This window comes from Lycorma delicatula, chromosome 4 (genome assembly GCF_047948215.1).
Source record: "Lycorma delicatula isolate Av1 chromosome 4, ASM4794821v1, whole genome shotgun sequence".
Classification (NCBI taxonomy): Eukaryota; Metazoa; Arthropoda; class Insecta; order Hemiptera; family Fulgoridae; genus Lycorma; species Lycorma delicatula.
The window spans coordinates 177,581,585-177,595,647 of NC_134458.1; the positions used below are offsets into that span (position 1 = coordinate 177,581,585).

Sequence of the window (14,063 nt, forward strand, 5' to 3'; positions counted from 1 at the left end):
TCTCGCTGTCAGTGTACCAATGGCAGTCACAACCTCTCTATCCGCTATCAGGTCGAACCAGACACCACCGCCACATTTGACTCGCCTAGAAGTACCACATCCACACCATAGCGAAGGGCCACCTCTCAGCTGAGATCAACTGCCTGTTTACTTTTATTTGTGTTTAGTTGAAGTAGCTTCATTTATGAGTTCCATATTTGACCGCCCTGTGCCCTCCTTACCACAAATTGTGCATGAAGTAGTCTCCCTACATTGGCATTGTTGATGACCAGACAGCCACAGTTGTCAAGCAAAGTTGGGTCTGGTCAACACCCCTGCAATTGATCAACATGTGGTCCCTCTTCCAACATCGGTAACATGTGTCGTCGTCTACCCTGATATAAGCCCAGTTATGGACCCAACCAATTCTAATTCTGGACTCAATCAGTTTCAATGCAGCATATCTGCTAATAATCAAGGTCGCATTCTTTGTATTGCCAAAGGCCGGCCTGATCGAGGAAATCTTACACTCCTTAGACGCCCCTATTATATCTGGACCACCGCATTCATAATCTCTTGTTCTGCAGTGTTCCAAGTCAATGTCCTTGATATGAACAATCTCTCGCCTACCACTCCTTGACTTAAGGTCAGGAGCTTTATCATATAGAAGTGTTGTGAGCACTCAGCCCTCTTAGCACCACTCACGAATAACGAGCTCCTCTTCTGGACCCTGACGCAAGGACAGAACCTTGCTGACCTCTCTCTTGATTCCTTCATGTGTTTAAGGAGGTCTATATAGAATATCCTGTTGGCATTTACAATTACTGTCCCACTTTCCTTAACAGGAGGGGTTGCTCTTCTAATACCAGCATTCGTATTAGCCTGCAATTTATCATTGGAGGTTGTCAGTAGCACTCCAGTCAGTTCCTTTTTTCCCCTGAACACGTATGTGACAGTTTTCATCACAAAAGTGCCAAGCCTACCCACTGGCAAAACAAAAATATGGGATTTAGCCTTTGCAGTTATCATCATCTGCACTGGTTTTACCTCCTTCTTAGATGAGTCATAGTATACCGTGTATTTTCTACTACTAGATGGGGAGTCCATGCCCCAGAGCATCAATTCCTCTTTGGAAAGATCCCCAGCTTTCAATTTCTGTGTTCTGGGTCCATCATAGCCTGTCTAGCAACTGCCTGGAAGTAGATCACATCTTCCGTGAGCACCTCCTTTTTACCTGCCCAATAACGCAAGAAAGCATCCACGAGCCATTTCCTTTTAATCAGGTTAATCAGATCACATTCCTAGATGAATTAGATTCCTAGTGATGGTCTCCTTGATATACGTTGTCTCAAGTACCCCTGAATCCTTAGTTTAAGTTAACTGCCTATTGGAAGCGAAATCTTGCCCAACAGCATAAACTTTCTGTTCACCTTGCACAACTCCTTTAAATGTTCTATAATGTACTTCTCTATGTCACGTCCCAGATTCTGCTGTAAAGCCAAGATACATTTACCCAACTGCAAAGTTAGAGCTTCCAGTGCATCTGGAGGCAATTTTCCCTCCTCTGATGAGATCAGCCTGGAAGCACTTCAGCCCTTTCTCTGACTTTTGTTCTGTTACCAGTATGCATGTGATGCAAATTCTGCTTGACTATGCGCCACATTCTTGTGGAATGCATATGATATGTGGCCTTGCGTCATAAATTTATTTTGCCCAGGAATTTTCGTCAAATCCTGGGCAATAATAAAGAAGTTTTAGACCAGGTGTTTTTATTACTTCGGGATGCTAATATGTTACACATTTTTTAATACTGTAATTTTTTTGTGGTAGTATGTTTTTGTGTTTTAACATTTAGTTTAAGTTTTGTTTTGTCTTTATTTTAATATTTTAGTTTGTTTTTTTTTATACTATTGTTTTGTATTTATATTACATGTTTTGTTTTCTGGGCGTTTCTTTTAAATTTTTAATTGTGAGATTTGTTGTTTTTTACATAGTTTTTAAAACACTTACATTGTGTTCAGGCAATGATAATGCTGAAGCAGTTTTCCCCATAAAAACAAAAAAATGACACAACTGTCTGCCGCAAGTCACCCCCATCACCTTCAGAAGCCAATAATGGCAACACTCAGTTATCATGACCCTACACACATGAAGGACCTGACACCGAAGTTTCGCCTGCCGCTGGATCTCTTCCGGGGCTGACTCCAACATCTTTTTCCTTCTTCTTGGGCTTAGGTTCCATGTTATCTAAAAAAACAACACTACTGTGATGTTCACTGTTAGATTCCGCATTGATCAATAACCCACATGGCTAGTTTTAGTGGTACACAGCGGGTTGGGAGAGGGTTGTGTTTGGGAAATATCCGAGGGATTTGGGTAAATACAGAAGGGATCGGGAGTTATTGAACAGGAAAGATTCCCCCTACAAAACTGTTCATAGCACTTACAAAAATGATGATGGTTCTGTACATTAGCTACCAATTCTGGTGGACCAAACTTACCTCAACACACTTCCGCTGCATGTGGTCGTTAAAGTGACACACAAAAAACACTATAAAAATTATTTATTTATTTTGTGAAGTTAAAACACTGCAATATTATCCAGTTTGGCTTGGAGAGTGCGATTTGTGATGAGAGAGAGATCGACTGATTTGCATGATGTCATCACTGAACCATCTTAGCATGCTTAAGGTTAGCCACTTATGTTTACTATTAGCAGTACATTTGTGATAAGAGGTGTCCTTATCCTTAGTCCCTATCACACCTAACCAGTTTAATTTATTACTTCTTCCTTATCAAATCATATTTTTTCATGTTTATTTTTCCTTGTCTTATTGTATCATTCTTAATTCTACATAATAGCGATTTTTTTTTTTTTTTTTTTTTTCATACTTGTAATTCGTAATTAGTTACAATGAAAAAAATATATAAAATGAAGAAACCTTTAATTTTAAAATTGGTAATGAGTATGAAATTCGAAGGTGATTAGAATACTTAAACAAAAATTGGAATAAATATATTGATTATTTTCAACGACTAGAAATAAACGATGATGCGCATCATGATGAGTTAGTGCTTATTGAGAAGCAATACTTTTCTGTTAATTCTAAAATGGATCTTATTTTAGATAAATATACTGGCAAAAGGTTTCGGAAAGGGTCAGGTGATTTATCAAATTTGTCAACTAGCTCAAACTGCTTCGTCAATACTGATCACTTTGTGGGGCTACAGTTACATGCTAATAATTTACCAAATTTTAGTGGTGTCTATACCAAATGGATAGATTTTCAAGATCTATTCAAAAGCTTAATTTTACATAATAACTATTTATAGGATATACAGCATATGCATCATTTAAGGTATTAACGTCAAATATACTATCAACAGGTGATAATTTTTGTGTTGCTTGAGATTTAATTTACTCACATTACAACAATCCTCGAATTATTGTTCAAGAACATATCAAGGCCTTATTTTCAGCGCCTGCAGTACTTAGGAGTCCGCTACTGAGGTAGGTCGTCTTATAAATCATGTTAAAGGTAATTAATATAAATGCTATTAAGGTATTGAAGAAAATAACTGATCCACTGCGATTTATTTATTAGACGTCTTTTATTACAAAATGTGGATATATCCATTAAAAAATCATGGGAGCTTCGAAATAGCGGCCCGTGTATAGCATCCTTGGACGATTTATTTATGTTTCTTGAAGACATTCAATCTGAGCAATCACAAATGCAGAATAGGCCATAGAAATTCACAACCTGCTCTATCAAAATCAGTATCTAAAGGTCATTATATAAATTCCGAAGTTAAACCTATCAATAATTATTCATTTTTAACCAAAGAAGTAACTGACTGTGTTTTGTATGATAAACTACACCCACTATTTAAATGTCTGGAATTTTCGACATAAGGCGACGACAGAATATCATGAAGGAATGCAAACTATGCATTAATTGCCTTCATTGTGGATATTATATTAGTAATTGTAATCCTAAACAAGGCTGTATGAAATGTAGCCTTAGACATCACGTGTCTTTACACTTTGAAATAAATAGGCATTTGACTAATGATACCCAATCCAAGAATTTAAAAATAGTATCAGAAGGTACTTCTAATAATAATAAAACTGTCTGTTAACTTAAATTTTCGCAAGGTCATATGTCACCTCAGATAAGCCAGCCCAACCGCAGTAATTCTTCTCAAAGCACTTTTTGTTGTATCACATATGCGAATACACAAGTTTTACTTGGAATGGCAGTTATTCAAATACGAGATCTTCTGGGTCAAACGTACGACTGCAGAGCACTTCTAGATAGTGCATCTCATTCCAACTTTATTTCAGAATCGTTTGTGAATAGATTATGCCTGAAAAAACACAGTAATACTGTTCATATTCACAGGGTTAACAATGTTCAGTCGGAAAGAAAACATTGCATTACTGTAATCCAGTGGCTCCCAAACTCCGAATCGCAGCGCCCTTTTTCAATTAAAATTTTTTTCATGGCGATGGAAAATTTTTCCATACCCTAAGTAAAAGTATGACTACTCATCAGTAAGAGATAAAAATAAATAAAACTCGTGTATCTTCATTATTTTTTTATTTTATTAACATTAAATTAATAATTATAAATGTCTTGGTTCAATTAATTATGAAGCTTTTACAATATTTCATGGCGCCCCTGTGAAGAGGCTGCTGTGGCTCCCTGGGGTGTTGTGGCACACAGTTTGAGAATCACTGATGTAACCTCTAATTCTAAGTGTAGTCAATACATACATACTGTTAGTTGTTTCGTCCTATCAAGAATAATTGGTAATACTCCAAGTTCACAAATCGATATTAGTGAGTGGAGAATATGATATGGTGTTTGCAAATCCAAACTTTAATCTTTCAGGATATATTGATATTTTAATTGGTGCGGAAATATTTATTTTAACTTCCTACTCTAGACCCACCGCTTTACAAGGCAGGATATCCAACTTTGGTTAATATGCAACTCTTATCGGCTGAGTTGTTTCAGGATCCATGCCTGACCAAGTTAACATAATTCCATCAATGTGTCAGAAGAGTTTTATCTCACATAATGACAGTATACAAGAAGAACTGAAGAAATTTTGGAAAATAGAAGTGTCTCAGAGTAATGACATCATAATAGCAATTTTGTGAACAACATTTTCAAAAGCACACTAAACGTGATGAACACAGGTGGTACATAGTTTCCTTGCCGTTCAAGGAAGATACTGACAAATTAGGTCAATCCTATTGTGGAGCTCTTACTAGATTTTTACGATTAGAAAAACGTTTGATGTTTAATGAAGAACTGCGAAATGATAGTCTAACTTCATGAAAGAATATGAGAAGAATTCCTGAAGGAGAGAAACAATTGAATAAACTATATTTTTTACCCCATCATCCAGTCTCTTAAGGACAGTACAACAAAAACGAGAATTTTCAATGCATTGTCTTAGAAATCGTCAGGATCATCATCAAATGACGGTTTTGTGTGTTGGCCCTACCATCCAACAAGATATATATTCAATAATCCTACGCTTTCAAACACATCAGGTGTGTTTTACAGCAGATATAGAAAAAATCTACTGACAAATTAAGGTCGATCCTTGTGACTCATCTACAGTGCATTCTCTGGCGAAATTCTTCAAGCAAACCAATACAAGAGTATGAATTATCAACAGATACATGTGGTATGTTTTCAGCACTCTTTCTTGCAATGAGATGTTTGTACCAGTTTGCTATAGATGATGACCATAAATATCTTGTCGTGGTTGAAATTTTGCACAGGGATATGTACATCGACAACTGCATATCCGAAAATGAAACCGTGAAAGAAGCTATTACAGCTCTCATTGAATTACTAAATTTAGGAGGATTTCCTTTAAGAAAATGGTGTTCAAATCGCTCTGAGGTAATTGAAAATGTACCCAAAGAAAGTCAAGAAACTAAGGTTCCTCTGGAATTTTAAGACAGAAGAAACATCAAAACATTGGGTTTACTTTGGGATCCAGCATCCGATAAGTTCCAAATTGCATACAATATGCCAACAAGTAGTGAAACTGTTACAAAATGTTTAGTACTGTCAACAATCGCTACAATATTTGATTCTCTAGGCTCAATACGTCCAATAGTAACTAATTATAAAAGTTTTTCTGCAATGTCTTTGGCAAGCAAATTTAGATTGGGATGACAGATTACCAGAACACTTCATAATCATTGAAAGGAACTCAATGTATTTTCAACTAAAGTATATTGATAAAATTAGCATAATCAGATTAGTACTTGCACCAGGCAAGCCAACAAAAATACAAATACATGGTTTTTCAGATGCGTCTGAAAGGGCTTATGGAGCCTGTCTTTATATTCATTAAATGGATAAAAGGTGAAATAAATGTATGAATTTATTATGTTCAAAATCAAGAGTAGCACCTCTGAAAAAATGATCTATTCCACGACTTGAATTATCTGGCACGCTATCGTGTTTATTAAATAAGAGAAAGGATATTTTTAAAATAAATTTAGAAGAAGTTCATCTTCGGAAGACTCAGCTGTAGTTTTGGCTTGGGTAATAGTGGTCCCTGAAAATGGTACGTGGGGCATCATATCAAGTGAAAATCCTGCCGATTTAATTTCCAGAGGCGTTCCAGCTAATCATCTCAAGTATAATAGACTTTGGTGGAATGGTCCTTAGCGGCTAAATTCCCCTACAGCTAAATTTTTGGAATACAAACCAAGTTCAAAATTCAAACATGCATTATCCAAGCAATGAAAAACCATAGCGCTTCACAATACTGAAAAACCCAATTGGGAAATTGGTAGTTACCCAATTACTAAAATTTCTAAATTACAATAAAATTTTTCATAAATTACAATGCGTTATAGCATGCTGCTTAAGATCTACCAAAAATAAATAACCAGAAATTATGAACTATTGTCCAGTAACGAACTTAAATATGCACTTCTTAGCCTAATTAAATACGTTCAACAAGAACAATTTCAATCCAAAATATCTGCACTCAATTCTTTGACTATGATCTCACCCAAGACTACTATTTTTTCGCTAAACCTGTTCATTGATCCAGACGGATTCTTATGAGTAGGTGGTTGTCTTCAGAAATCCCTTTTGCCATTCGAAAGTAAAATCAATTAATTTTACCAGGTCTTGTCACTTAACAAATTTACATATATCTTCAGAACATCTAAAGCTTCATGGTAGTCAGCAGCTGCTTATATCATCGCTACATTAACGTTACTGGATTCCTAAAATTTGAGTTCCAATAAAATCAACAATTCATGAATGTATAACGTGTTTCGAATTAAGGCCGTCTTGTGCTCAACAACAGGTGGCCGCACCTCCTGCACATTGCATGCAACCATCACGTCCTTTTCTAAGCAGTGGAATTGACTGTGCCAGTCCTATTATAGTGAAAACTGGTAACCCAAGAAATAAGACTGACAGAGGCCTATGTAGGTATTTTATTTGCCTTGCTACGTGAGCTATTCACATCGAACTTATCAGTGATTTGACTTCAGAGGCATTTATTGCAGCTTTTTGACAGTTGTTCAGCAGATGTGGACGATGCCTTAACCTATTCAGCGATAATGGCACTAGACTGTTAACACCTTTACCTAATGATCCCAATCAATTTGCATTTCTTACACCTGCACACTTCCTATTTGGAGAACATCCTTCTTTACTTCCTGACCTTGATCACATTGATGTTTCTGTTAATAGGCTACGACGCTGGCAACAAATTCAACAGGTGACACAGCACCTTTGGCAACACTGGTCAACCGACTACCTAAACAGTATTCAACAGTTCATGAAAAGGTTAAACCCTAAGGAAAATTTGATACCAACCACTCTTGTGTTTATAAAGGAAAAGGCTCCACCTTTAAGCTGTCATAATGGTATTATAGAAGCTTACCATCCTGGTGAAGATGGAGTTGTGAGTGAAGATGCAAGTTGTAACTTTGGTAACAAACAATGGTCTGTTGAAGTGACTCTTGCATAAAATTTGTCCTTTTCCTGTATAAGACTAATTAATATAATGAACAATTAAATATACAACAACAATTAAATATAAATGTTTAATATTTGTGCTTTCGCTGAACTCTACATTATTTTTTATTGTCTTATTCATTTAAATTTAGACTGTTATACTATGTAAGAAAAAAAAATGTTTTTGTTGTATCAATAGTTTATTTTGTTTTACATTTATTTGTGTAGTTTCATTTGTGTGAATTTAATACATTCTTTCAGCACTTGCTATATTTTAGAATTTTTTATTAATGCAACTTGTGTAGTTTCATTTAGGCCGGGAGTATGTATGGAACAGTGAATTTAGTATTTCTATGTATGTTAATATGCTTTTGTATTAGAATGATTGCATTGTTAACTTTTGTCACACTTCTGAGAAGGTTCGGCTGATTACTGGTGGGCATTCTCCCCATCACTGGTCTCTTTGTTATGTGATGGTTTTTTTAATGTGTAGTCAGTCGCAGTTATGTTCAAATTGAATGTACATGTGATCAAAATATTAAGTCGAGTCTACTCACATGATTGTATATTATATTGTAAGTTATTATTATGATTGTTTTCCACATTTTGTTATAGTTATATATGTTAAAATTCAATAAATTAGTGCATTTCGTTCTTGCTTGTTTTATTTATGTCATAATACCAGCCCAGGGATTGAAGTCAGTACCTATTTTGTTTTATCTATAGTCCACAAATTATCAACATATGTTTTACGAATTAAATATGCAGTACGTTGAACATTGTCAATAGTAGGATTACCATCACTACTGAAATGTAGAGTTTGTATTATTTTATATGATCATGTGGCCTAAGTGGATAAATTTAAATTATGAACCTTAAATGATAATTTACATATACTGTGAAAACAAGGTCGTGGCTAAAATTGTGAAAAACATCAGTCACAGATATTTCTGTATCTCCTTAATCCTTCACACTTTGTTCTAGTAGAAATAGTACCATGGAGATCGTGTTTGATACATTGTGGTTTCATGCTGTCAGCTGCTTCATTATTGGGGCTCAGTGAGGTGGCAGTGTTGCTTGTGGCACTATCTCCTCCTACATTTACTTCACCAAGAAGTTAATCATTTTTATTTTTTATTCAATATTAAGTACATCACTGATGAATTGCAATGTTAAATTGACTGAACTTATAATCAGGATTAAAGTTTTTTAGATTAGTTTTTCCTTTTAATTTATTTTTCTTATATCATGAAGGTGAGATTAATTTTTACTTATTCACTTTAATTTTAATGTGTTTTGTTTAGGAACATCTTGAACGTAATGAGATACATAAAAAACATTCACTTCCATGCCGAAGTTCACTTTCACCAACTAATGTTTTAAAACCTCATAATGGTCAGCTGCCTTCTCACAGCTCTCCAAAAACACCACGATTAACACCTTACTACAGAACACCAAGGAATAATACCGTGAACAAGACAAAAACACCGTTGCATAAATCTCCATTTAGAGTCTGCACTGCTTCATCTTCAAAAATCCCTACTCTTACTCTACCAGTAAAATCTGCATCAGCACAAACAAAACAGAAACAAACACCAAGGAGAAGACTTCCAATTATCATATGAAATATTTTATTAAAAAAGAGTATTACAGTTGTTTTTTGTTTTTTTTGTATTATTTGTATTTTATAAAAAAAGGATTTTTTTTAATATTCATTCGTTTATAAATGTTAATACCAGTTAATCTCTCTCTAACCCCCTTTCTCTAAAAAAAATATATAAATAATATGTATAGTGGAATGCTGACTATCCAGATTAACCTGTAAGCCAAATCCAGGTAACTGGAAAATTAAAAAAGGTTATCATATATACTGGTCATATCATTCTAACATTTTTATGAGTATTACAAAGACTAACATAAAAAAATAAATGTATTTCAATAAAATGAAATCTAGAACATACATACAATGTAATAAAAAACAGATATAGTAATGTATCTGTTTTTTGTAGTTCTGGAGGCTAAAGAGAAAGAGAGAGAGGGTAATACACTACAGAAACTCAATGAGTAAACATTTGCTAATAAAAAAAATCAGAATTTACAGAAATTGTGTGAAAGAAATTAAAAATGTCTACCTTACTGTTTTATAAAAAATGTACTACAAAAACATACTGAGAAATTGAGTAAAGTTACTGTTATAAAAAATATAATTTCTTAAACATTTAAAAAATGTTTAATAAGAAAACTTAGTGACAATCAGTAATCAAAACATTACGTTACTTTCTTAAAAAGTTCTGTGTTTGTTTTAATTTTGATTTTCATTTATGGCCTACAAAATCAGTCATTTTAAACAAAGAATATTTGTAAAGTTGCTTTTTTTTTGTCGCTTCATCCAGTCCATAGAAACAAACATCCATGAGGTTTTTTGTATGACAGCCCAGAAAAGTAATCTCAGTTCATGCTTGACCAATTATTGTGTTTCCACATTATCTTCTTTTCAGAAGATAATTTTATAATTAGTTAGAGGTCTAATATAATTTTATAATTTAGACAGGTCTAAATTTATGTAATTTTTGTGCTACATGAATTTTTTTTTAAATTGCCTATTGCAGATGTAAGCAGTCTGGATAGTTGGGTATCCAGAAAATCAGTGTCCCATTGTAATTACAGTTTATATATGAATTGGTTAGAATTTTGTTAATTTTTTAATGTCTTTTATCTTATTCTCATTAACTGGAACTTTTCCTTGTGGATAACAGTTTTGCAAATTTTTGAATATGTTGTGTGACTGGATGAGCTTCAAGTCGCTTAAGTTGAAAAGTGTGCGACACAATACTTTTTATTATCATTGTATGTGCTTTGACAGTTCCAATTTTTTCAGATGAATAACTAAATTCTTTAAAACAGGTTGATGTAAAAAACTATTTTTAATTTCTTGGGACAGAAGCATCATATGACTCCACTGAAAACGGATTTTTTTTTATACAGTGATGGCTACCAATGATTGAAATCCAGTATTTCATCACATTCTATCATTACAACATGAATTTTATTTTATATATTTACAATAATACTAGCATAATCTTTAAGCATATATATCTGATCAGTTTTTTTGTATAGCTCATTTTATGAGACCAAATGTCCTGTTGCAGTCTAAAAAAGAATGGCCACAAATAGGAAATCGATGCACAATGTTGGTGAGTCTCTTAGATTCTGTTAGGCTTATACAAAATCGGATAAATGTATTATTAAGATTTTGTTCTGGGCATGCATCTGAGAACAGAAGCAAAGTTTTAATAATAATGGGAAAACATATTAAATATAATGATAAAAAAGTACATACCTCATTCGCACCCTTTTTCGCATCTCCTTTGGTGTAAAGATATATTACAGAAGCATTATCTTTCAAATTTGTCATGCAAAATGTAAACACTGACAACTGTCTTAAATAAAATTCCTATACAGGAATGTTTGACAATTAGAGATTTTGTATGAAATTGAATGCAACACCACACGGTTTCATTAGTTTGGCATAATTCTTTTGCTAATTTAAGTTCCGAGTAGATTTCTTAACTTTTACATTATGTATCATTATTTCACTTTCTGTGGTACGTTTAACTGATTCTCAGAGATGTGAAGTTTTTAATTTAGTTTGTCCTCAAACTTACTGCAGACATTATTTGTGGTCTTACAAAATTTAATTTAAAATTTGCATTAAATATAATCAGTAGACGCTATATTAACAGTAGTGTCAGGATTTTCAGTTTTAAACAATTAATACATTTTTTAACATTAAATTGGAATGTATAAATACATAATGTGCAATTGGAATGAAATAAATACTTCATTTCTTTTCCACTGTAATCTGTAATTTTATAAGGAAATTAGCTTTAAGTGATAATAAATAGCTTTTCATATATCTCCTGAAATTGCATGTGTTTTTTTTTTATTAAAACCCCAGCCATCTGTTGGTGACTTACCTTGTATTAATAAAGTAGTTAGTCTAAAAATTTGTTTTTGGGTAACAATGAAAAGTAAGGAAACCTTTTCTACAAACTACAATTCGATGTAAGTTTAATAAAACAAAGTATTTGAAACTGGCTTTCCTTTGTTTTATAACTTGCTGACTATGCTTAATCTCAAAGTGTTCAGTTAGCTGCTAAAGATGAATATCTTGCTCATTTCTACTTTTAAAAGGATGAAATTTAGTTAGAATATTATAATCTGATCATATTCAAAAAATCTAGTTTAACACTTTAAATGTTTACAGTCACAAACTGGAATAATCGTAGATTTTTTAGGAACAGATTTACCTGAACTGTTAGTGCATACTTGTCCTTTCAGTATATTTTCTTAGGGTTTATTACACTTCCAATTTTTTAGGATTCCTTTTTTTACTTTTACCAAAAGCAGCTTCTTCAAAATCAATTCATATTTTGTTACTTATAAAAAATTAAAATTGCTCGTATAAACGATAAAAATAACCTCACATCACTAGTTACTAGCTACAAAACTTCACAGCTGTTATGTCATAATGAAAGTAGTGGGACAGCACACCGTATGTGTATTAAAAGGAACTAAGTGTGATTAGTTAATTCTTTTCTCCACTAATTAAAGAAAGAATAATGATATTCATTTTACTGTTACAAATAACCATAGTTAATTCATTTCATTAACAAGCTTGCATTAAACTGTATGATTATGGATTAAAAATTGTTGGTAGTACTTTTAATTCTAGCCAGTTCATATGTACATGAATTTTATTGTTAGAAAGTTTTTGGATATGTATTGTTTTTTTTGTTTGTTTATTTTTCAGATGTATAGTTTACATAAACTTGAATGTTTATATTGTATTTAAAAATATTTATTGCCATTTTTTCCATTTCTTATATAGATGAGCCAATAATAACTTCTTGCATCTTTTTTTAACAAAACATTACAGACTAACTTGAATAATATCTTTTAAATGCTTACCTCTAAAGTGTTTATAAATCTTGGCTTTTTTAAACACATTTTACGTAGTTAAAACCAATGTTTTTTCTGTTGCTGCTGTTTCGTCTTGAATGTTGTTTTTTAAACAACATTATAAATTTTATGGCTTATTGACATAAATGTTTTCTTTCAAATAGCCCCAAAGAAAAAAAAATCAGGAGCCATCAATTGCAGTGATCATGGAGGCCAACGCCTCCATGATCACTGCAATTAGAAAAATCTAAATTTCTAAAAATTATTCAATTTCCAAACTTTGACTTAAGGAACTCCATTGTGACTGCTATTGTAAACCGTGACTCCTCTTTGATTTCATCTCCAAGGTCCGGAATGAAAAATTTCTCAAGCATTTTCCGATATCTATCACTATTAACTTTCCCCAAAACACCATTTTCTAAAAAAAAAAAATAGGCCCAATAATTCTTTGTTGAGAAACAGCATACCGTACTAACTTATTATCCCTGTAAAGGACATTCATGTGTAACAGATTGGTAGTACCCCAGAAATGAGTATTTAGTTTGTCATTCATCCACAAATTAGAAAAAAAGAAACATTTGAATCATTGGGGTTGATAAATATCCTGCAGTATTCTAGTCATATGAGTAATTGTTCATTTAGAAAAACTCTTCTGACTTTCCAAGTAAAATATCACTATTTTTATTTCTTGTAGTATGTATTTTTCCATAATAAGTCTTGTTTTTATTTAAGTTTAATCTGAAAGAAAAAAAAACAAATTGTAATTTTTTTTAGGAAGTGATTTTTGGCTCATTCTATAATTTCTACAGTATCATTCTTGCATTAGCCAAACTTTATTCAGTGTAGCATAACAGAGTAAAAATTAAAATGCCTTTATTGTACTCTGAAAGAAACTTTTGTTCTGTATCCTGTATAACCATGAATATTTATTGCAATGATTTGACTGTATTTATAGGGTGTTTATTCCATTTTTAATTTTTTTATAATTGTTCAATTATAGTATTTTATTGATTTAGATGGTTAATTATTTTGATGTACTAGTTTTAATTGTATTGTTTTTTATGATTTTTTTTACATAGTAAACAGATAAGATATTTCTTTAAC

The 14,063-nt window shown here is 32.8% G+C and overlaps 1 protein-coding gene across 1 annotated transcript in view; it reads left to right on the plus strand.

The window, feature by feature from the left end:
• The window catches only part of LOC142324104 (protein regulator of cytokinesis 1-like), a 68,332-nt gene extending 55,371 nt beyond the window's left edge, over positions 1 to 12,961 (plus strand). The window contains exon 12 of the mRNA XM_075364756.1: positions 9,302 to 12,961. Within this exon, the coding sequence (XP_075220871.1) occupies positions 9,302 to 9,622 (321 nt within the window). The 3' untranslated portion in view covers positions 9,623 to 12,961. The remainder of the gene's footprint in view (positions 1 to 9,301) is intronic.
• Positions 12,962 to 14,063: the final 1,102 nt, after the last annotated feature.